At 45.8% G+C, this 24,930-nt stretch overlaps 1 protein-coding gene across 1 annotated transcript in view; it reads left to right on the forward strand.

Annotated features, from left to right (window-relative positions):
• Positions 1 to 14,300: 14,300 nt before the first annotated feature.
• Positions 14,301 to 24,930, forward strand: part of svila (supervillin a) — a gene marked incomplete at its 5' end in the record, with an annotated part of 43,045 nt that continues 32,415 nt past the window's right edge. Inside the window, 6 exons of the mRNA XM_083683544.1 lie at positions 14,301 to 14,358; positions 18,531 to 18,594; positions 19,697 to 19,788; positions 21,809 to 21,866; positions 21,963 to 22,114; positions 22,465 to 23,167. Of these exons, the coding sequence (XP_083539670.1) occupies positions 14,301 to 14,358; positions 18,531 to 18,594; positions 19,697 to 19,788; positions 21,809 to 21,866; positions 21,963 to 22,114; positions 22,465 to 23,167 (1,127 nt within the window). The remainder of the gene's footprint in view (positions 14,359 to 18,530; positions 18,595 to 19,696; positions 19,789 to 21,808; positions 21,867 to 21,962; positions 22,115 to 22,464; positions 23,168 to 24,930) is intronic.

A 24,930-nucleotide genomic window follows, 5' to 3' on the forward strand; every position in this document is an offset into this window, starting at 1 on the left:
CAGCATCCCTTTCATTGGAAAACATTCACAGAGAATGCTCAGGATGCTAGATGTGTGTGTGCGAATTATAAAATTGTTCATTTTAAGTCTTACAACATAGTAGACTGTCCTTGAGGAAGTGTTGGAAGCTCAGCCTTGAAGTTGAAATTGATATGCCTTGTTTATCCAACCTGAACTGAGACGGTGGTGAAGTTTTATAGTACCCAAAGCAGATGGAGACAGACTGTCTATGGGTCTCTGATGGTTGTGTTGCCTTATCTGAAGACCGCTCTATTAAGCCATTCAAAATCTCCTACTCCATTCCTTAATGGCCTACTGTATCTTCAGCCACTCAAGGTCTTTTAAGGCTTTTAGTGAGCTTGAGGCTGATTGAGGCAATATGCATCCAGTAAATTGCATGGCTTGCATTTATTCTACAGTTAGTGTTTGAATAGCTGTGGTAAGAGTATCACACTTTATATAAAGTTTCTTGCACACTGTAGGAGTGCATTACAGTATCTTTATATACAGTACGCAACTTAAGCCCTGACCCTGGAATACAAAAGGTGTTCAAACTTAATGATCCCAGTTATCAACTGGATGAGTGAATCTGTTTGCCTGTTTTTTTCAGTTGGAAGTGTTGGCATCCATACATGTGGGAACGTTGTTTTCCCCTCTCTTTACTGAAAAAAAAAATGACTGTCCCTCTGTTTGGCTGACAGGGATTCCATATCTGACAGTTGACCCACATCCTTCGCTCTACTTATCCAAGGGCCTCATTCTAAGTAATGAGTCCTTTTGATTTCTGTCTCTCTCTGCGATAACCGTTGGGCCGAGCAGGCAGACCGCAGGTGTGAGTCTCCTCTCCCCTGATTCGTCTCAGGCCAGGATCCTGGGGACTCACGCCCAGACGCCAGACGAGCTGTCTCGCACCGCCGCCACCGTCCAAACAGGCGACAGCAGGCCAACGTTCTCACCGCTGAACCCGCCCCGTGGCTTTGTGGGATGTGTGGGCCGTGGTCACTGGTCATGTGACTCCCAGTCCTGCCCTCCCGTGGTTTCTTTCTCTCACCCTGGCTGTGGAGACTCAGAGGGATCTACCACAGCACAGAGACAGGGACCGTTTCCCGCAGAAGTGGGCATCATGAAAGGTACAGTGTGGACCTCTTTCTTTTTGGACCATGGGCCTCCACTGCTCATTCTCTCTCTTTCTTTTTCTCTCATTTGTACTGTCCATACACGCCCTGCACTCTGCACCGTAGACATATCTGCTTGTTAATGCACTGTGAAACCTAATTTATTTGCTATGGCGGGCCGGGGCCAGTCGACAGGCATTGGTGGGAAGAGGGCCTGGTTTGTATAACTGTGATTTTGCCTCTGTTGAGTAAGCATGTAGGTCAGAGAGGGGTGTGTTAGGGGTTTAGTAGGGAGAGGGGGGCAAGAGCCGAACTGGAGCTGTCAGCACTGCTCTGACACATGGCTCCCCAGCACCCATCTCTCTCTCTGTCTCTCTCAGTACCAGTGCTTTGAAGCCATTATCTCCTCACTATCTGTGTCCATTTAGGGTCGATGGCTTCTTGGATTACTAAATCAAATCTTGTGTTGTTGTAATCAGGCAGTTGTGAACTTATACAATATTGGTCTGACACCTGGGTTATTGAGGGTGAGACAGGGAGTTGAGTTTGTAAAGAGAGAAGCTCTTTTATCAGAGTGCTTTGGCTTCTCTGGCTGCTTAGTCAGCAGTCTCTAAGTGCACTTCTGGGTCATGGCAGTGTTGTTGATGTGTCAATTGTGGGAGTGAGAGCTCTTGAAATCTTTAAAATGATTTACAAACAAGTCTAGAGTAAACATGTTGCCCCCCACAGCTAATCAGTGTAATTCTGGAACTTGTTTACTATAGCACCCCCCTTAGGCCAATCAGTGTAACTTTTCAAATACCGGATCTCTTTGGCAAGATGAATCATTCACCCAAGTTTCGTCAAAATTGTCCCAGTAGTGTCTAAGATATGGCTTGTGACATACGAACGGACAGATTTCATTGTGGACAATTAGTTGAGTTGCTTTCATTCTGACCCTAGTGAGGCTGGGGTCTTTGTATTTGCTACTTGAAGATCATAGACAAAAAACAGATACTCCCTTTTTTATTTTGAGTAGCACTTCTTCGCTTCTATACAAATATGTTGGTTTTAAAAAAAAAAAAATCAGGAAAACAACAGACTTGTATGAGGGAAGCTATTAACCTGCTGAGCGAGGCCTGATACTTTGGAACCTGTCCCTCTCTATGGTATGTGGCAAGATGTTCCATTTGAATTAGTTTTGTCTAGTCTAGATAGATTTTTGAGTCCTCTAAACAGGGTTTTTATTGTGTCTCACAATAATTGGGACTGGTGCTCATGCTCAGTGCTCTGTGTGAATAGTGTCCCAGGCTGTGCTTGGTGAAAGAGAGGGGGGGGAGAGGAGAGCCCTAGGAGGGGATGGTCTGAACGGATCCAGCCTGGTCTCTCCTCCTGTGGTCAGAGCAGAGGGGACAATGGCTCTCCACAAGAGTGTGAAGAGCCAGGTTCTGCAGAGGAACATTTTAATTGAAGGGTTTTGTGTCCTGAATGCTATTTGCTCTGTATGTCATAAAAACCCGTGAGTCCCAGTTTACCATCACAGTTAAGTGTGTTTCACAGTGGAGGAATGGGGTTTATATGTGCAAATATTTCCAGTTTGTCTCCATCAATCCAGGCATTGTTATGGTTTATTTTTCTGCTGCTCATGGAAAAACAGAAGGGTAGTTGCTGTGCCGTCAGTTTTTCTCAGTTGTGCTGACTGTTCTGTGTGGTCGGGGCATGTTAGCAATAAACAGTCTGCCCTCACAACAAGGCTAAATTGAAATCACATTCGCTCCCACGTTGTGTGTCTTGGTTGGCTGCTAAAGCACTAACGTTTCCCTTCAGCTAATTAGCCTTTGAGTAGCTATTCTCATAGCCTTCAAAGCTAACAGTGAACCCACTGAAAGTACAAAGCCAATCCCTTGCCTCCACTGAAGAACCTCCAAACCTGGCTACATGCCCAGGCCCTATTTCTCAACCAACCAAGAGAACATATATCAACTCCAGGGTTGACTTCTTACACAAGGATAAACTAAAAATCAATAAACACATATTTTGGAAGACCAATAATTCATTTTATTGTTAAGCCAACAATAGGGTAAGTCAATAGATGAACAAAGTCATGTGAAGTCATGTTGCTCAATTCAAAGGGAGATTCTGTTGCTGTACCTATTTGTGAGCACTAGAGGGTGCTGCTAGTTGAGAAACTGGTTCTTGGGTTGCAGGCGATGTGGATCAGTTTATCTCTGTGTCCCAATGAAGAGTATTCAGCTTTTTCTCTATATTGCTCTATACTAGCTGATTCAATTAGCCTATGCTCACACACACACATCCACACAAGGAGCCTCTGATGTGGTCTTAGTTAGCCCTCCCCCCTCCATGCCCCCTTGTTCAGATGTTGGCACCCATTCAATGATTCCTCTAAAGCCCAGTGTAGACCCTGTCCTACTGAGGCCTGTCTGTGCTCATTGTATACCTCACTCCAGCTGACTAGTGTTATGTTCTAATTTTCCTGGGATCTGGACTTGAAATGTTTGAATTGGTCTTTTGATCAATAGGTGCTTTGTTTGATTGCTTGTCATCCCTTCGTCTTTTCATTTCTTCCAGCCACATTTGGATCTGTAGATGTTTCCATGATTACGTTTGGATGACAATTGCCCCATACTTACTTAGGTGATGAGGTCTCTCATGCTCTGTGTAGTCTGTGATTGTCATGCCTAAAGCCTGCTAGGTGCCATGGTGATGAGAGTGTTCAACTGGCTCAGATCCAGATGGCAACACCCCATCTACAACACAGGGGCTAGATTTAACCCACCACATCAACTCTCTGGCTAGCATCACACCCTATACAGTTTGTAACGCATACTGTATGAACTTGTGGCGAAGATCTTTAAATAGTCACCCACTGAACTTTGTTGTCACCTCTGCACCCTCTTGAGAATGTCCTATCAGTATTCACCATTTTCCACTATCCATTACTATGTCACTGTGTTGGAAAATACGTACATGTCCCTTAGCCTCATACATTATACCATTATGTTACTGTGCTGAATAACTGCCAAATGTTAGAATAATGACTTAAAGTCACTGTTTAGAAAGTGTGTGTGTGCGCATGCGTGCCCGCGCCAGGGTAGACTAGCATGATTGTTGCCCTGACAGCTGATTTGATCCCTTTGAGTCTATTTCTGGGAGATTGAGTGCTTTCAAAGCCTTGGTGTTGAGGCCTTAAATGGCTTCCGGCAGGTCCAGTTACCCACGTTGTATTTGGTCTGCCCTCCCAGTGCCATCGCAAGCCATGTCAGGACCAGGTACACATCCAAGGACGGCAATGTAGGGATACCAGGACACACTGGCACCTAGAGGGGATGCATCCGGACTCAGTATTTTAAAGTAAACATAACAGTGTATTGAATGACCCTCTGGAATTCTAAGTAGAAATACACCTGGAACGTACCCCAAGCCCTACCATTCCTCCCTGGTGTTGCCTCTGAATGGGATCTCTCTCTCTCTCCTTCTCAGTCTATACCCCTCTCTATCTCTTCTCTCTCTGTCTTTGATTGATCTGGCCTGGCGTTGCCAAAGTGGGAAAGCACCGTTCTAAATTTGTCAGCCTGATTCATGCCTACTGTAGATGTAGTTGCCACACATGCTCACCAGAGAGGAGGGGGTTAGGCAGGGGGAGGTGGCAGGGGAGATGGGGGGGGGGGGGGGGGGGGATGTGTTTGTGCCTGTGGAGCTGGCACTCGTGCCTCGTGTCACTCCAGTCCTGTCCTGCCCTGCTAGCCTCCTGAGCTGTGACCTTCTCCAGAACTGTGGAACTATTAGCCCCCCAAAAGACCAAAGACTCCCTCCCCCCAGACCCCTCTGCTTTGTCACTTCTAATGTAGCCAGAGAGGAAAGCCAAGTAAGTAACTACGTTATTTGTTCTCCCCTTCTCCCCTTGTCCCCTTGGCTTGCATTGTTTTTGCTGAGCATTTCCTTTTTAGCTCTTCTCCTTGGATTATTGGCTTTTGAATGTAAACTATGGCCATACATTGGTCTATGATCTGTTAATTTAAGACTAGCTGGGCTGTGGTTGTGTGTGATGTGTTCAGTGACAGAGTGATCTGATAAGGTCGCTGGCTATCTTCTATCTACTGGAGTTGTATTTGGTTGATGTCAATAGTTGGAATAAAATGAGGAAGGGAAATAAAGATGGTGTGTCGATCCTTGTTCATTCCAAGGCTGCTGATACCTTTTGGCATCTCCCTGTTTGACTTGGAGCTGCCCAGCGACAAACTCAGTCCAGAATTCTCCCTCTGTGACAGTCTGACCATCTATGACCTCTTGGACACATTTTAAGATGATTACCTGAGTACTACTGTATCTGCCTAACAGGTTGTCAGATTGTTTAAAACGCCTCTCTGGAAATTTCTGAAGTCAATTTGACATAATTGGGCTTTTTGTCCACTCTCTGTTGATCAGTAAACTTTGATAAACTCATGCCAGTTCATGATATCTATGAGAGCACAGATTTGTTGTATCCAATTTCCCATGAGACACTTTGAGATGTCTATGCCCATTCCTCCCCACTTCTTTATGATTGTGATGAGGTGTGAAAAGGGAATGGGTGAAATGGAGATTTGGGCCGTTAGCTTGCCTGTAGGAGAGTTAGTGACTGACTGGGCCATTGGTCTGCCAGCGTCTGAAACTACAGCTGTTCATTGTGCTGCACCTGCTCTCTCCTTGTCAGAATACACAGACAGAAATAGAGCTCAACTGCCGCACACACACACACACACACACACAGAGTAATGTGGCCTCAGTGTTCATACATGGTTTTGGCTTTGCTCCTAAAACCTGGGGTTCAAATGAGATCAAGAGAATGACCGTCTACAACCAGTGGAAGCTGTTCATTAGATTAGATATGTCTTCATTGTTTGATTTCAGAGATTTGCTTTACATAGCAAACAATGCCTTGTGATAAGATGGGAGACCTTGCATAAGCCAAACATAACAAACAAATTCATGAAGAACAAGACAGAAATTACAGTGGAAGGACTTTACCCCTCCCTTCCCAGTAACATAACTGTAACCTCCCCCTCCCTCATATACTCAATATTGCACATCCCCTTATACAACAATAACTTTCAATGCCCACGATTCCACATTTCACTATTGCACATTCCTGAATAAGTGGGTCCATCCCCATGCCCCTAATGTCCTCCTTACAAATTTGTTTTAGTACTGACCAGGTTTGCACAGGGGGAGTCAATAGGGCTTCCTGGATGGCAGGAGCACACACTCTGAGTTGAGTGCATGGGAGAGGTCCTCTGCTATTAGAACTACCTCTTAGATATCGCCTGTGTCTAGACAATACACCCTCCACCATGTGTGTATGCTGTTTGTGTGCGTGTGTGCGTGTGTGCGCGTGTGTGCGCGTGTGCGTGTGTGTGCGTGTGTGTGCGTGTGTGTGTGTGTGTGTGTGTGTGTCTGTGTGGCACTCATCATTTGATCGGGCTGTTGGATAAGTATCTATTTTTAGCACTGCTCTAAAAATACTCACCCAGTTAAAAGTTACTTAATTGACTAACAGTGATCTATTTTCCGGCTTGAGTGATGACAGGAGAGCTCTGATGCCATCCCTATTTTTACTGCTATTGTTTTTCTGCTCTGTGAGCCTTGAATTAGACTTAGATTGTCTCCCTCTCCTATCAGCTTTTTGACTCAGAGAATCACCCTACAGTAGCTTGCACCATCATCCAATCCCATTCCCTATGGGTGCCACTACGTGTCAGTGAAGAAGTCAGAGGAAAGGACCCAGATTCTGTCTTGGGAGTGACACTCAGTCCGTCTGTCTCTGTCTGTCGGTCTGTGAGTGATTCTAGGAGGAACTTACCACTGTCGTAAAGCCCAGGGGATCTGATGAGTCAGATCATTAGAGCGTATGTGTGAAGAACGCGTCTTAACGATGCATCTTCCAGTGCAGTGAGGAACCACCGTTGGAAGCTGTGGACAGCTTTACATTTCTCATGTTGATGTTCATCCCTTCATTTAGCTTGGACACATCTTTGTCATCACCGTCACATTTTAAAATGGAGGTATTGTTTATGTGACTCTCTTGGTTTCACTCTGTTTACAACCCTGTTTGGGCACCAGAAATGTTTGTCCATAAATCTGGTGATGATATCATCCAACCAGTACTTTGTGTAGATAGCTGGTCGTGTCTGATGTTCAGACTGGGCATACAGTATCCATGCATTAGTAGCTCTGAGGTCCAGCGTTATAGTGTCAGGTGACGTCTATCGAACTCAACCGTGTTGTAATCGGATCCTCATCCCTCGACAGAGTCACTCTGAGACGTTGAGTTAAAACATCCACCAGTCTGATAGTCAATGACACTCATGGACCTTTGCCAGGCATCAGGTGGAAAGCCTCACACCCAAAGCCAGGGGAGACTTAAACATGTCAGCCTTAACATGCTACATGCCTCAAGCCATATATTTACTTCTCCTTGAGTGTGTAACCTCTGTACAGTATGGGTGCCGGTGTTGTGAAGTATCCTGTGTCACTCTGGGTCATGTTCCCTTGACCTCAGACCCTAACAGGAAGTATGTAGTGTGACCAGATTTGGCTGTATTGGTGTTGTAGTACTGTAGTCTTTGCAGGCTTATGTGTCCGTGTTGGTATTGTGTTGTCACAGAATGGTGCCAGGTCCAGGGGTGAGTGTTTTTTTGCACTGTGTGAGAGACACACAGATATTTAAACCCTGTGAGATTTTGACTGTTACCAGGGTCAGGGAAGGTGACTGGCCAGCCTGCCTGCCGCAATAAGACTGTACAACTCCTCCTCCGGCTGGCTTAATCGGGGTGATCAGAGTCAGGCTGGGGGATGTTAAATCATACTGGACTGTTCTTACTGTATATGATGTCTATTTTATTTTATTCTATTATTCTATTCACTTTATTTTGCTGTTCTTGTTTGTGTGTGAGCTGCTGTAACGCCTTAACGCAATAAAGTATCTATCTGTCTATTTGTCTATCAATCTATCTATCTGTCTTTATAGGGCTGATATCAGAGCCCCCTACCTCCTCCCCTTACTTGCATTTCTAGTGACTGTTTTTGTTGTTGAGTGCCCTTTTGGGTTTTAGCACCAATACATGTGTACTGTATATGAACAGTAGAGGTTTGCATCAAAGTTCTGGCCTAACTATCAACTGTACTCTTTACCCATTATTTACTCTCTCTCACTGTTGGAAGATTCCATTTGAAAGTCAATAAACCATAGTGTATGCAACACTTAGTAGCTACTGTACTAGTACACACAGTCCAATCTTTGTAATGCTTGTCTATCTGAGTTTATTTGTATCATCAGCACCTTTTTGGAGTGTATTGTAGACATCTGGCTACATAACGCTGTGTTGAATAGCTGAGGTGTAACAGTGCTGTGTAGAGTCATACTGGCAGCATTAGGCAGCAGTCATGCTGCTGTATAACGGGACCTATAGACAGCTGTGGCACACATGTATAGCCAAAGGAGATGTGCATAAACTGATTTATACCTCATTTAAGCCTGACTCCAATATACAGCATAAACAGACCCACATGCAGGAACAAGGAAAACAAACATCGACACACAAACATATATATATATATAAACACACACACACACACACACACACACACACACACACACACAGGTTGGAGTGTCTCAGGGTAATGCATTTCCTACAGGTGTGGAAAGCGAGCACTGTGTGTGATTTATATCCTCTCTACCCAGAATCCCATGGTCTCTTCCTCATGTCTGGTAGTACTTATCCAAATACTAACAGTAACATCAACACCATCAACCTGGGGAAGGGAAGAAACTCTGACCAGATATGGATACATGTTGATTGGGTTTTGGCTATTTCTCTCATTTGGATGATCCATGATTCTGCTATACTCTGTTTTTTAAAGTTCCAGCAGCTGCACACAGGGCTTGGAAAGGGGATTTGAGAGACAAAAGAGGAGAAGAGAGAGGACAAGAAAGAGACAGGGGGAGGACAGTTGGGTTGTGTAGAGCGCTGGGCTTCTCTCGCTGCCAGCTCTTAGCTGAAGACCTGTTGACAGGTCTGTTTTACAGTGGGCGGTACACTCGACCTTGGCCGGGCCATAGCAGTGGATTTGGGTAAGCTTCATGTTGATTCCTTCCTTTCCATGTGTATACTAACATATACAGACAAAAATAGTCGGACTGAATTGAGACAAAAACTGTCCGTGTTCCAAAATAACTTTCTTGTGAGTTAATTTACCTTCTATTGAGTTGAAGGTCAATAATGCTTTTAATGAATGGTGTGTTAACTCAATTAGATGAGGGGTTGGAACCCTGTTCCAAAATGATAGGTCAGAAGTTCATGGAGATATGAAATATGGAGATGTATATGTATTACTGTATTACTAAGGCATCCACCGCTGAGCCACTCAGGCATCCACCGCTGAGCCACTGAGATTTATTGAGTTCCTAGTCATTTTTCTGGGAATAGGTGTTCCCTGTTTTGGCCAACATCTTCTGGTGCTACAGTTGTCTCATTATGCCAATGGCACAGTCTCCTACCCTCTGGCTTACCTTGTGTTTTGTTGACTGGAAATGAGAGCCACAAGCTTTCCAGTATGGTCATCTCTCTAGCTTTCCCATACACTAAACCAAACGGAATGACAGCTCTTGGGAAGATGGTCCAAATGGAAAAAGCACCAGGAATTCGCTGGCAGATGGAATCAGTAAACTATGCTGGTGCTGTATCCCACCAGATGCTCTGCCAACATCACACGCCTGGAAAAAGTTCCTCTTAAAGAAAATTGACATTTCCATTCTACCTTTTCAATCTGTGAATGTGTGTGCACCTGGGTGTGCATCAGAACCTGATACTGTAGATGTGTAGGAGTCTTGGCTCTCCAGCTGCACTAGATGTCTCTCTGCTGACATCATCACTCTGCGCCGCCAAGCCAGAGAGAGCAGCTCATCCACAGGTGTCCTGGTTTTCAAGCCCTTATCCTTATGCACTGCATATACACTATATCAGAAGATATCAAATGTTACAGTACAAACAGTATGATAATAGCCCAGCAGTCCAATCCTCCTAGACCTACAGAACTGTAAAAGGGGTAGTGGCTAGGGATCCATTTGGGCCTCAGATTGCGTTCCCTGAAGAGCATTACACCTTCAGCTACTGAGTGCCCCTGCTTAGGGCCACTTTTATCTGTGTTATTTTTGTTGAGCCCGAGTGAGGCAAGAGGGTATGGGTATATGTGGAGGATGGAGCTGGGGTTATCTTGGTCTACCTATTTGTGGCAGTTACAGTATGTTGGAAGGCAGGCAGGCTCTGGTAAGCAGTGGGGTCTGTTTTGAAAGTGTACATAGGTGTAAACTGTTTTTATCTAAGACATAGTGTGTCTGGTGTCTTGACTGTTTCTTGACGGATATCTTATCTGCAACTTCCTGGCCTATGGAGATGGCCCAGGCCAGACCAGGGTGCCAATGGAGGCAACAGTGACCTCTGTGCTAGTCAGCCACTCAGCTAACACCTTGCCTTATTAGGGTTGCTGGAGGTGTGTGTGTGTGTGTGTGTGTGTGTGTGTGTGTGTGTGTGTGTGTGTGTGTGTGTGTGTGTGTGTGTGTGTGTGTGTGAGAGATGAAGTGAATATTTGTCTGACCTTGTGCAGGCTCTCAAAATGTCCAGAGGGCCTACGACTGAACATGAAACCCTGACAATATTTGGACCTGTGGTCCCTGCAAAGGTGTTGGAGGAAACAGAGCACTCTAGAGATCGTGCTTTTACTATGGGGAGGTCAAAGGTGCTTAAGTAATCAGTTTCCTTCAAATTGTAATTTCCATTTTACCGTACCTATAAAACACATGAAACATGTTGCCAACATCATTTTGACCGATATCCCCCCAGCTCCTTGCATGCATGAGCATGAATATCTTTACCTTTCATTCCCTACCCCACATTTGAATTTATGGCTGTGGAGAGGAGGCCTGAGAGCTGTTATGTGTCTGTAGAGACAGCATGGCCAAACACACTGGACCCCTTCACCGGTAACTCGCCAGAAAAGAAGGATATCTTTCCTGTGGGATGTCGTAAATCTGAACTTTATTTCTGAGAGAGACGACGACCAGGCCTAGAGTTTGAGACAAACCTGCTAATGCTTTTTCTCTCCCCTCAAAAATGATTTTCCAAGCGGTGTAAACATCTAGTATTTCTCCAAGCAGGCCTGGAGAGACTGCCCAGGACTGTGGGTCACCTACAGGGCAACACTGACTGTCTATAATGTATGTAAAGATGACCTTCTGCACTGTAGACTTGAAGTCTTCCAGGCTGAATTAGTTTGACTTCAGATGTGTGGCCAATGCTGGCCATCTGTGTTCATGATTGGTGGGGAGGTGTGGATGTGTGGTGTTATGATATTAATCATGTCATTGCTCTGTTTTTTTCACAATCTGCTCAGATTACCTTGCTGTTTGTGTGTAATGACTTTGAAGGGCTTTGGGTGACACTATAGCTAATTTGAATTCTGCCAATTAAGAACAGAACGTTTTGATTTGTGTAGTTGCCTAAAGAGTTAATTTGACTAAACTAATTTGCTTGTGGTTTACCTAAGACTTGTTTTGGGATGTAGTTAACTACATTCTGTGACCTTTAACTTAAATTAACTGTAAACACTCCTAATGCAGAGCTACACTGTTTTACTGTCTTCATACTGTATCAGCCGGCGTGTAATTAGAGCTTAACACTTCCCCATTGGTCCACAGGAGGGCTTTGAACTTGACTTGTCTGTGTTTGTCTGTCTGTGTCTGCCCAAATACTATTAGCGTGTCAATGACGCTATACTACATTGTAGACTGGAGAGCTACATGTGCGGTCATGTTTCTTCCCTGGAGTCTGAACTGGCCTTCCCATCCTTGGCAGCGATCGTCATATTTAATGATGGTGTACAGCAGCAAGTCATTTCTAGCACTGATGTCATCCTAGTACCAGGTGAGCCATCGGGAGAACACTGGCTGTGCTGAACGACTTGTCTGATGATTATAATAAGGACATTAGCCTCAGGTCTGGTATGCCTCTGATGCCGGTGATAGTTTTCCATGATAAGGAAGGATCAGAGGGCTTCAGATGTCCTGTGCCCTGTCAGGTCTGCCCTCCAAGACCACCCCCCCCCCCCCCCACCCCACCCCCTCCCACATGATCCAGCCAAGGAGGACTGATCTCTGAGTCTCAGCCTCCCAGAGTCTCTCCACAGGCTCAACACTGCATTCCTCCACTGACAGAGCCCAGTCCTCACCTCCTCAGCCTGTATGGAGATACAGGGATGAATGTTAAGTGTCAGAGGGAGGAGAGTGCTTTAAAGGTCCAACATGAAGGGAGAGAGGAGAGATGAGTTCTCCTCTGGTTCTGTTGGAGCTCCATGCTGTTCTCAGAGGAGCTAGAGAGCTGAAATGGGTCCTGGGTAAAAGTCGGACACTGCAGAGTTGTTTACCCTACTGATTTAGCCATATTAGACTAAAAGAGAATTTAGTCTGTGTAATTACACTTACGTTATGCCCATTGAATACATGCCAACTGATTTTGACGAAGAACTAAACCCATTTTGGTTTAAGTTAGGGAAGTGGAAGGTCTCACTGAAGATGATGCTTCTGATAGTGTAGCATGTTGCGTGCATGGCGTCTTCTAACCCTATCCTTACCCCCAGTGTGAATTGGCAGGTCTGCAGTGTGTGTGCATGCCTAGCCCAGATGAGCTCACTAGAGAGAAGCGTCCAAACCTGCCATCTCTAATAAATACAGCCCCACAGTCTGCCTTGAAGTTTATCCTCTCCACACACACACACACACACACACACACACACACACACACACACAACCTTGCTCTGCAGACAGACAGCTAGGGTGTCTGATGTTACCAAGTCCATGCTTGGCCTGTGATGATGTTCAACATCAGTTTTTGTGAATGTAGGCATAACAGCAGGTTCCACCAATCTGGGATGCATTTAAAAGTATGTGCAAGTGGGGACTGTGCGTGTATGCATGTGTGAGTGTGTTTACCTCATAGTTTCAGTGTAAATCTGCAGGTCTGAACAGGCTCACACATTTGCGTCACTTTGGGGTTCTTTCTCTGTTTCTCTCACAGAGACAGACAATACCTCACTCACCTCTGCAGGCTCCTTGTGTCTGTGTGTCTGTGTATGTGTGTCTCTGTGTGTGTGTGTATGTGAGTGAAAAAGAGAGAAGCTCAGAGGTTGTCCATAAATCTGTCTTTTTCCCCACAGTGCTTCTTTTTGGCTGCTCTGGGGATGGCCAAAGTATTTAGCATAATGATACGATTACTCAATCTCCCATGGCAGGGCTCGCAGCTGATTTCACATTCTCCCTCTTCCCTCACCCTCCCTCTCTCGTCTCTCTCTGCACGCTCCTTATTTTTTTGTCACCACTGAGGGATGAGTGGAATTTCTCATCCATCTGAGACGCTCATTTTGTCTTTCTTCTCCTCTCTTGCTCTCTCTCTCTCTCTCTCTCTCTCTCTCTCTCTCTCTCTCTCTCTCTCTGATGCTCTGCACCTCTTTGGTTGCCCAATGCTCTGTCACTGAGCTAAGGGAACACAGTGCACTCTCGAGACTTCCTGAGCCGTCCTTTCTGTCTTTCTTTCCTCTGTCCTCCTCTCTCACTTGAGTCTCATTCTGCAGGGTGGACACTCCTGTCCAGTCTGTTAGCTTAGTAATGGGGCATCATTTCTTGACTGTAAGCTGATTAGTAAGGTACTGAGCTTCAGCCCTCTGCCTGCCTGCAGCCTGTTTAGTTGTTAGCAGTTAGCGTGGAGGAGCAGAGGGAGCTCTCAGGAGGGGCAGAGCTGTGGCCACAGCTTCACTCCTCCACACTGCCCAGAGGGACCGCAGCCACTGACTACTACTACTACTGCTGCTGCTGCACTGAAGGGGAGCAGCTCCCTCGATCCTCTCCTCTCTCTCCCTCTCTCTCTAACGCTACCTGACTCCCTCTCCCTCCCTCTGTCTGTCTCTCTCTTTCTCTCTCTCTCCCCCTCCTCTCTGCTGAGTGCAACCCGTCCTGGGGCACTGACTGACTGCGTTTGTGTCTGCATCACCTTGCAGTCAGCTGCCTGCCTTTGGTTTGCACCTCTCTTTCTCTGTCTCTATCCCTCTCTTTTTCCTTTTCTCTCTATCTGTCCCCCTTACCGACCTGGTCTTGCCAAAATGTATCGGAACCCGTGGATCTCGAATTACCTGAGTCATGTCAAGTTCTGCGGCCAAGGTAAGAGAGGCTGGGGCTGGGGACTGAGGCTGGGGATGGTACTAGGACTGGTACTGGGGCTGTGGACTGAGGCTGGGGATGGTACTAGGACTGGTACTGGGGCTGTGGACTGAGGCTGGGGATGGTACTAGGACTGGTACTGGGGCTGGGGACTGAGGCTGGGGATGGTACTAGGACTGGTACTGGGGCTGGGGACTGAGGCTGGGGATGGTACTAGGACTGGTACTGGGGCTGTGGGGGGGCCGGCAGGCTGCAGACTGACTCTCTCTTCACTGCCCCCGTTTCCAGCTGTCCTTGCGCTGTAGCTGTAGCCTCCAAGGACGTGCAGCCGAGATAAGGGACTCTGCTGAATGCAGGAGCTGTTTCTGCGCTCTACTTTTGCTGAGATTTGAGTTCTGCGCTTTTCATGTGGCTTCATTTATGTGTGTTTATATTTGTGTATGATTAAGTCCACATGACGTGTGTGTGTGTGTGTATGTGTGAGAGAGAGGGACACTGTGTTGTTGTTTTTGTGTGTGTGTGTTTATGGTTGTTTGTCAGAGAGAGTAACTGTGTACATATGCATGTGTGTGTGTGTGTGTGTGTGTGTGTGTGTGTGTGTGTGTGTGTGTGTGTGTGTGTGTGTGCGACTGTGTGTGTGTGTGTGCGACTGCGTGTGTGTGTGTGTGTGAGCGACTGCGTGTGGTTCTCATTCAACATCATTCTCATTCTCTCAGTGGTGTTTCCAGAGTGTGGATGGAGTGTCGAGTCCAGGCTCTGCATGGTTAACTGGCTGGGAATCGACAACAGGTGTCTCAGTGTTTCTGGTGCCCCAGCAGGAGTTCCCAGCCTTTCAGCCCAGTACGAGGGCGGTTCTGTAGGGCATTGGGTGTTTATCCAGGGTTTGGGTTGTTATGCCAAATTGAACACACATGCTGTGTTAAGACATGTGCTTATCAGTCATTCCATCAGCTTTTTTCCAGAGTTTAATGCCCAGGGCATAATGAATCTAACTGACTGAGCTTTGTTATTGTCTTTTACAATAAGGACATGATTGGCTTATTGGCTCTAAACCCTCTGTTTTCAAGGAGCAGGTTTTGGTTGGCTCAGTCCCACCTTATCCCCCCCCCCCCCCCTCCCTCCTTCTGAATAGGCCTCCCTTCATCTCTTCACACCATAAATCCCTCCGGGCCCATCCTTGATGACTTTGTGTCCTGTAGTAAACTCTGGGGGAGGTCGGGCTGGGTGGGCGACGGTGAGGGAGGGGTGGGGATGTGATGTAATCAATCCTGTTGTTAGGGAGTGACACAATTCCTTTTGGGCTCTCTCTAATCTCGGGTGCTTGCGGTAATCCCACTCCCGTCTCAATTTGGACATGCTAACCCCCCCACAGCCATGTTGGCTTGGTGTGTGTGTGTGTGCAAAAGACAGGAACAGAGTAAGAATCTCAAAACACTTTGTCACGTTTAATTTCAGTTATAGTCCTTTGTCTTAAAGATATAGCTCAATGAATCTGTCTCAGTGCAAAAGTCATCATGCTGCGTTCCTCTTCTATCTCAGCATGAAAGCACAGCCTTTCTTGACTATTAGGGGATTAATGAGGCTCCATTAAATCATGTTATCCCATTGTTTTATTAGTGTTGAGTGTCTTTTATAGCACCATCTACATGCATGTGTGATGGTGTTAAAGAATATCTCATACTTTCTTTCATGGCTATAGCATCCATTGCAGGCCTGGTGCCAGGACCAACACCTTGGGTGTGCGGGTGGGTGGGGGGGGGGCGGCAAGGTAGCAGCAAGGCCAGTGGTGGCTATGGGCAGTGCTAAACAGACAGACATAGTATATGGACCTACAGTAAATACAAATATGAGATTAAACATTGAAACACGCCCCCGGAATGGGTGGGCAAGATGCACGTTTTCACCCCTGCCCATCGCCACCACCGGCCTTGATCCATTGTGATCCTGTCTATTACAACCTGCATCAAAGGCTTTGGGACATCTGTGATCATTGCAGTGGTTTTATGCCTGTGCCTGGAAGGAGTTATGCGTCGAGACACTCCACCTTATGAAAGATCCCTCTAGATAGTGTGCATGCCATTAACAAAGCAGGCTTTAAAAGTAACACAGGTCTGTCTCTGATCCCCCTACATGCCCTGTTGAGCACAGCATGTCTCCACATCAACCCAATACCATGACCTCAAAAGCTAAATGTAGCTTTGCACTGCTGTGATGTAGGCCTATGTGCACTCAATGACTAGTTTGAAGATAGTGGACAGTCCCAGTTAAAGCTAATGTTAGTCATTCATTAAACAAGATCTATGGCTGGGCACTTTTATGAATAAGGATATTTTCCTCTCATATCCATTGTATCACTGTTGCTTTATCAGCTGGTAAGATGACCGCGATGACACGGGATGCCTTCTGAGTGGGCTGTGTTTTTGCCAAACGTTGCCCCCCCAGCTGAAATAATATATAGCCAAAGCAGTAACAGATCCGGACGCATGGACTTCTCACAATAATCCCTCCTCTTTCTCAAATGATGTTTTCCCAAAGTGGGGGGATTTAAGCATCAATCCAAACATCCTTAATAAGGACTAACAGATCTGGAATGGCGGTTTAGGGAGGGGTGTGTCACGTCAAGCACGCCCCTGAGGTGACCTCCTGAAGGGTGGTCTCTATACGGAGAGCCGTTGGCAAGTGGAAACACATGTCCCCCTCCCAGTCTGGCCCAGAATCCACTGCTCAACACAGTGTGGTTCAGGGGAGTCCGGCATGCCCGACTCCCCTGAATAGATCTCTATAAAGCTCTGACATTCCTGAAAGGGTGATATGATACCCCACACTCTCTTATGCCTCGACTTTATGATAATTAAAGTTTATTTCTTTTGTGGCAAGTGTGTTGTAGGCATATGTGTTGTTTACTTGACATCCTGTCCTTGCTTACATATAGCGCGTAATACCCCATTATAATCAGTGTGCTCGTGGTAATAGACTGGTAATAGAGTGGTAATAGACGACAGACTGGTAGATAAAGTGGGTCACTGTTTTATCAATCTAATAAGGTTGTTGTGCTGCACATAAATATAGGCCCACACACATTACTCACATTATTCATGTTGTATTAGAGCGGAGTTGCGTTGTGTCAGCCTTTGACTGCCAGTGACTCTCTCAGAGAGACATCGTCCCCCATCCCTCATCTTCTTGTGAAGTGTGAAGTTGAATATGCATTTCTCTTAAGCCTTGCCTGTGTGCCACTCCTCTGCATTCTGTGTTGGTAGTGCGGGGCTCTGCTGAGTAACAATGATAGGCCTGGTTGCCACTGTCCCAGCAGAGGCAACCTTGACGTGTGATCAGACTGTCAAGAATCTGTCTCAATGAAGCACTTACAGTGTATCCTGTAACAACATGAGCATTGACCTCATAGTGACAAGCCACTTTTGACAGAGTCAGACTGCAGTTTACTGTGTCTTTCACTGTGTATATGTGCTATGTCCTCCGTCACTATGTGGTTGGAGGTGGGGTATGATGGATCGTGCCAGTGACTAGCGCTCTCTCTCTCTCTCTCTCTCTCTCTCTCACCCCTCCCCCCTCCCCCACCAGGCCTCATTTCTGCTCCAGTCACAACCACAAGCCCTGCTGCACATCCATCATCAACCGTGTGTGTGTGTGTGTGTGTGTGTGTGTGTGTGTTTATGAGAACTCTCACCTGGTTTCTTCAAATAAACACTCGTGCACATTATCTCATGATATCCCTTAAGGCTGCACAAATCTCTTATTGTTCAACATCATTCAATAAAGCAGGTTTTTGTTTTCCAATTTACTCCATCATTCATTTATTTTCTCTGCATAAGTCCACTTGGGATTTCTGCCAAGATATCCCTGGAGATGTTTTCTGGATGACCTAATATAATAATATATGCCATTTAGCTGATGCTTTTATCCAAAGCGACTTACATTGCAGTGAGTGCATACATTTCAGTATATATGGTCACAGCGGGAATCGAACCCACAACCCAGGCATTGTTAGAGCCATGCTCTACCAACTGAGCCACAGAGGCTTGATTCCGTATGCTTTAATACTGTAATTAAAGTTGGAATATTAAAAATAGCCTGTCTCCTCCGCTTTCGCAGTAGATGAACTGTGGGTATGGCCCCCCTCTAAATGTCATCCTCTCCTATATTGTGTCTAGGATTTGGTAGCGAGACCCCCATCAAACTTGGGAACTCAAGACTGTTGCAGAAAAAGGCTCTAAGGTAAGATGCTTTATTTTTATATTGTTATATATTTTGTTTATATTTTTTTTTTACATTTTGTTAATGCTTGTACTGTAGCAACAGTATGTAATGTTTGCAGATATAGCCTGCCTGTATGTACAGTACAGCATTATGTTTGTGTTTCTGCATGTGTGGGTATGTGACGGCACGTTTCCCCGAGTGCGAGTGGTTGATGTGCGTCAGGCTGGGAAAGTGTCCAAATGAAGTGAGAAAGTGAAACATAAGGTCACTGTGTGAAGGCCACCGACCACAGCATTAGTGTGATTGCTCCCTTTGTCAAAGTGCTGGCTGGGTGTCAAATACTGCAGCCTCCATCCATGACTCTGCAGACAGCACCATCCAGTTCTAATAGGATCACAGAGTCTCATTGACAATGACGATAGGAATGAGTCTGCATTATATCTGTAAGAAGTTGTTGATTTGAAATTGATGATAAAGAAACCTATAAATATAGATGATACTGTAGATTTTGTTTCAATTGTTATTTACTGTGAATGATACGATCCTGAGGAAGGGGTGGGTTCTGTTCAGAGTTCTGTGGTAGGCTAGTTGTCAAAACCCAAAGGATGTTTTTGTGTTCCAAACTGTCTCTTCACAGAAAATGCCTGCTGTCATATTTCATATCATAGCTTGTTTGTGGTAATAAAATGCACCTCACTCTGACACAAACAACCTCAGGATATTTCCAAGGATATTATTTTCCCAAGATAATGGTTTTGCTATAATAGGGAGAACAGATTGATGTCTGGGGTACGTTTGTGTTTTAAGCCTTTTTAATCATTGCTACATTGTGTCTGATGTGTGGAATTGTGTGACGTTTGGATGTTTAATCACTTGTTTTAGCTGCTAATCTGACTAGGCCCAAATGTATTGGCCTATTTAGATTCTTGAACATTGTTCAAAATGATGTTGCTTCCAAAGGAACCAGAATTATTGTTTTTGGATGTCCTCTTAACCTCAGTATATGAATACATGAGTCATATCACAACACATGCATTTGCAATAGTCAGATTCTACTCACTGAAACTGATCCACATTTTACAACCTCTGATATTCTTTTTTCTGCCCCCCCCCCCCTCAGCTTCCAGAAGGAGTTCTTGTTTGATGAAAGGGACGACCTAGCCAAGAGCACCAAGGATATAGATGTCAATCTCTTGGCAAACCTCCCTAAAGGTGAGTCAGGGCTTTTTATTTCAGCATGCACACACATAATGTGTACTCTCACAAAGTTGACTTTCCCATGGTTTGAGGGGGGAAAGGCTCTCTGTTGTGCTGTAACCACAGCCATATTCACTCAGAGGAAGTAGGATCTTTAACAGGGCTGGCCCCTATCCCTCAGACCACTGGAGAGAACCACTCACTCAACCCCTTGACCTGGCCACATCTGTTACGAAACCTCTTTTACTAAAATGGTTCTCTCTCATGGCTGTGGCAAGGAGGTTGTTAATATATGAGTTTGACGGCATCTCAGTCGATTATTCTCCTCATCTCCTATCCATCGTACCGATTAGGTAGCATAGGATAGGTGCAAGTTATATGTGTCTAGTTATATGTGTTATATGTGTGGCAAGTTATATGGTGGGTGTCTACAGGGTATTACATTTCACTTGATTAAATGGCGTATATTGCACATCAATGCTGATGATGGGAAAGGAGGTGAGGTCACTTTAGAGTATTGGGATACACCCCTTGACTTTGAGCTGGTTTGAGAGGTTGTTTTTATTGGGTGCTTGTTGCCTTGACAGGCTTAGTCAGTGTCTTGTAGATCTCCAGTGGAACAAGTTTGATGTGTGTGTGTGTGTGGTCTCACTGAATGGCTTGTGATAGTATGTGGGGCTATTTAAAGTGTGAACAAATAATAAGTCACGTCTGCTGGAGCCTCAGTGTTTGGATCAAGGTGTGTGTGTAACATGGGGGTACTAGCAGTGGACACTCCGCAGAAACCCTCTGGGAAATATTTTGCATTTCAAATTGTAGGGTTGTGTAATCTTATTCATTGTTTGGTAGTTGTGAAACAGCTCTCCATTAATGATGCTAACAGGCTCAGTGTTGGTTGTTTGTTGTGACCTCAACTCAACTAATGGATAGGGCTGCTGTCCTAAGAGGAGCAATCTGGTTCAGTCTAATCCAATAACCCATTACCCAACTGGTCATACTACAGTGGAAACTCTGTTAGCAGGATGTGAATATCCACTAGATGTTTGTTGCGTAACTTTCCCAGTATGCAGGGTCATCATTGTAAGACCAATCACGTAAGTGAGTTCCTAATTAGTTAACGTCTTCTGCTAAAGTAAGTCAGCAGCCAGAAATATTCTGCTCTATGTTGATGCCCCTGTTCACTGCAGACTCAAATGGCAACATTTGATTTGCTGTGTTTGGGTTGAGTTTCAGAAAGACAACAGATCTCTTGATGTTGACTGTGTGACTCTTGATGTTGACTGTGTGACTCTTGGTGTTGACTGTGTGAGGTGATGCAGGTTTGTTGTGATCTGAAAGGGAAGCACCCTCGTGCAGCGTCGTTCTTCCCATCATTCATTATGTTGAGGGTGCAGGGTTTGTTACTCATCCGTGAACGTCTCCAACTATTTGTCACTGTGTTGTCAAGTACAAACGGTACTGTAGGAATCATTCCCTCCTTTTATAACGCAATAACAAGACAGATAAACAGAGTATGAAGGAGTGGACTTCCTTCACTACAAAGACTTTGTTTTAATTTACAAATGTATATGATATGTTTGTATTAAGCCAGTAGTGACGGATGTATTCATTGAAGTTAATTAGTTTGTCACTCAGCATAACTCACTTTGATTGTTCCTGTGAGCTGATTGGCTGGCTAAGTTGGTGTAACTGATTGGTATGACCTAAGCAAGAACTGCATTAAGAGCAGATGTTGCTCTGTGTTTGGAGTGTCTTTGTGTTTCAGGTGAGCCACAACTTTCAGCCCTCAGTTCTTGTACATTTGTACTTGCTTTTATCCTGCCTTTTAAATACATTAAGTAATTTGAAAAGTGCATTTCTCAAGCATATTCAAAGCCTTCTAAAGTGACTGAGTATCAGCCAGTCTCCCATAAAAAGATGTACTCTATCTCCAAGTCTGTGCTTTACAGCTTCAATTGTAGAACCTCTCTTTCTCCGGGCTTCTCATCCTGTCCATCTGTTGAACTAGTTTTCTCATCCATGTCTTTTCCCTCAGTTTCAGAATTGAGGAAACGTTTTGAAGGCACTCGGTCAAGTGATTGGGAAATGAACAGGTACAAAAATATGGTCATAAAAGGTAAAGATGATAATGTTGCTGGTGATGATGATGATGGTTACAGCTGTGTGTGTGTGTTTGTGTGTGTGTGTAGGAAGGAGCGGATCGCCAGACGGCTGGAGGGCATCGAGAGCGAGGTGCAGCCCGCCCTGGTGCCCAGCTATCCCGGCCTGGTGACCAATCGGCTGCTGGAGGAGGACACGCCCCGCTACACACGTGCCTCTGACCCCTGTGACCCCTGTGGTGGTGAGAGCCCAGCTACAGAGCCTGTAGGGGACATGCAGTGACAGCTAGAGTATATCCAGAACTAGAATGTACCAGGCCTACAGGATTTGAGCATAGCCAGAGATACAGAGTGTGACAGAACTAGATCATAACCAGAACCTTAAAAAGACAGTGTTATTATTGAAACCCTACTCATTTTTCTAGATAGTTTGGGTTATATTCTGTCAGTCGTGTTCCTTCTCTAATGTACATTCATGTGCATATTTTAAGACTTTCATTAAAAGTCACAGATAAACATGATATTACTTTCTTGATTTAGTTACATAGGAGTAAAAGGAGTCTGAAGGAGTAACTCTGTCCCTCTCCTCCAGTCACCGTCCAGCGTTACAGTCAGGAGGACATGGAGATGGCAGACATGCCTCCAGAGAGGCAGTCTAGGGCCAGGTGCCGTCCAGAGCCCCAGACAACGGTCTACACTGAGCCTGCCTACAGCTCTGGCTCCACCGACAACACCGACTCCAAGGCAGAGCGCATCGCCCGCTACAAGGCGGAGCGCCGGCGCCAGCTAGCCGAGCGCTACGGCATCTCCCTGGACCACGAGCCTGACGCAGACCCCACCTCACGCTACACCCGTGGCCGCAAGGAGTCTGATGCCTCAGAGAAGCACGGCCGCAGTGGGGACGAGGGGAGTGACTTCACCTCCTCCTACACCACCAACAGCACCAGGGGAGGCAGGACAGCCGCCCCCCAGGAGGCCCAGGGGGACCCCGGCCATGGGCGCTCCAGGGTGGACTCCTTCACTGAGAGAGAGAGGATGATGAACCTGGAGAACCAACGCAGGGCCCAGGAGAGGAGCATCCCTGAGCCGTCCTCTTCCTCTTACATGGATGTGACATCATCGACCACCTCATCCGCCTCTGCCAGGGTGCCCGCTAAGGACTATACCATCACAGGGGTGCCACCTAGCTCGCCCAAGACGAGCAGGCGTCCCTCCCTGCCCTCCCCCAAACACGGGGTCTCCCCAGGGGACATGTTTATCGAACAGCAGGCCCACAACATCCTCAGCAGACAAGGGTGAGTGGACTATATCTATGGTGCAGGTTTCTTTATACAGGATCTCTGAAACTGTATCTCTGTGTTTGTCTTTCTAGTTTCTTTCAAGTCTTAGTTTCTCTGATCTCTCTCTGAATCTGTCTCCTCTATATATCTCTGTCTGTCTGTGTTATTTACTCTCTCTGGCATATGCTGAGTGTCCTTGATGGCTTAAACAGAGCTAGTCTTTGTGCTCATCTGAACCTCTGATTTTGTCCTCCTCTCTGACCCCTGTGAATGAGGGTTGAGGAGGGTCTCTGCTATGTGTGTTGCGACAGACACACCCGTCTGGTTTTCCATTCCCTGCTATGGGTGGGCCCTGCACTGGATATGACACCATCCATTAGAGCAGCGCTCGCTCTCTCGCTCACAAGGTCATCTTCCTGGCAAGCGTGCTATTTCATACAAGGCATGGCAATCGGAGCAGTCAGTTGACTGGAATGAAGTTACAGCGCAGGCTGAGTCCAGCAGGGTTTCCTGCAGGATTTCACAGCTGGGAGGGCTGAATTCACAGCAGTGATTGATGCTGCATGTCTTTTGTCTTCCAGTCCTTGCCAGAACGTTCAGGTGGCCTGGTAGAACTGCAAGAGAAAAAAATTAGAGCTGTAGGATTTTCTTAATCAGGGTAAATGGGATTTTGAATAGGTCAATGGTTGGCTAAACAGGTCAGTTTATCTTTCTGTTTGTCTGCAAGTGTTGAATGAACTGACTAAGCTAATTAGCTAACTAAGTGTGTTAGTCTGAGGCTCAAGACTCCACCCATCAAGGCGTGTTGGACTTGCTTCATGACTTGTTTATTACATTAGGATACTTAAGACCCTGAGATTGAATTAGACTTATCATTGCCTTACAAGTGGATATCAGTAGGGCTCCACAGTACACTGTTGACATTCACATCAAACATCTAATTACGCACACTACTCATTCCTCTAGTCTACTAAAGCCCTTTTATTAGCATGAACATCTGCAATCTAGTGGCATCATACTGTACAGTATGCCATATGAAGCCGTTCTATCTATGAGATAGATTTAGAGTATATAGTAATGATATCTCATAGATAGACCTTACAAAATGTACCAAGTGCTCTGGGGGCAATGGACCTTTCCATCGTTGGCCCTTTCATACAGTGCTGATCCTCTGTCCCTCCATCTTGATGTAACACCCAGTTCTTGGCCAGACCCAGCCTTAGCCTGCTGGTGCTAAATGTTGACTTGCGGAGAGGAACAGTTGGGGACACATGCTCTGACTCCATATCCCACCAGGCGGCCTTCTCTCTCAGGTTTCAGAACCTTGCAGCACTGTGTGTTTGCCATCAGAAGGGGTGTTGTGTTACAGGGTGCGCTGTGTGACTCCTCGGTCAGAACTATGACCGCATCCGGAGCACAGCTGGGCCTGATAAAGGCCAGCAACGCCTGCAGAAAGACTTACGGACACAGAGCAAAGGCTAGTCCCTCCCTTTGTCTTTCTCTCTTTCTCTGTCCTTCTCCTTACCATCTATCCATATCATACCTTCTTATTTTTTCTCCTCTGCAGAGAGAGGTGACTGTTTTCCTTTGTGTTGGAGGTTCACTTTGTGTGCAGATCACAGATGTGTAGGCTATTCACAGTTCAGCCCAATGTTAGGAAGGTATGGCTCTGGCCTTTGTTCAGCCTGATAAGCATAATGACTCACCTGCTGTTGATGTGTGGTGAAGGAGATGGGGATGCCTCTAGATACCTGGTCTGATAGATAAGGACCTGCATG

This window comes from Argentina silus, assembly GCF_951799395.1.
Source record: "Argentina silus genome assembly, chromosome: 1".
Classification (NCBI taxonomy): Eukaryota; Metazoa; Chordata; class Actinopteri; order Argentiniformes; family Argentinidae; genus Argentina; species Argentina silus.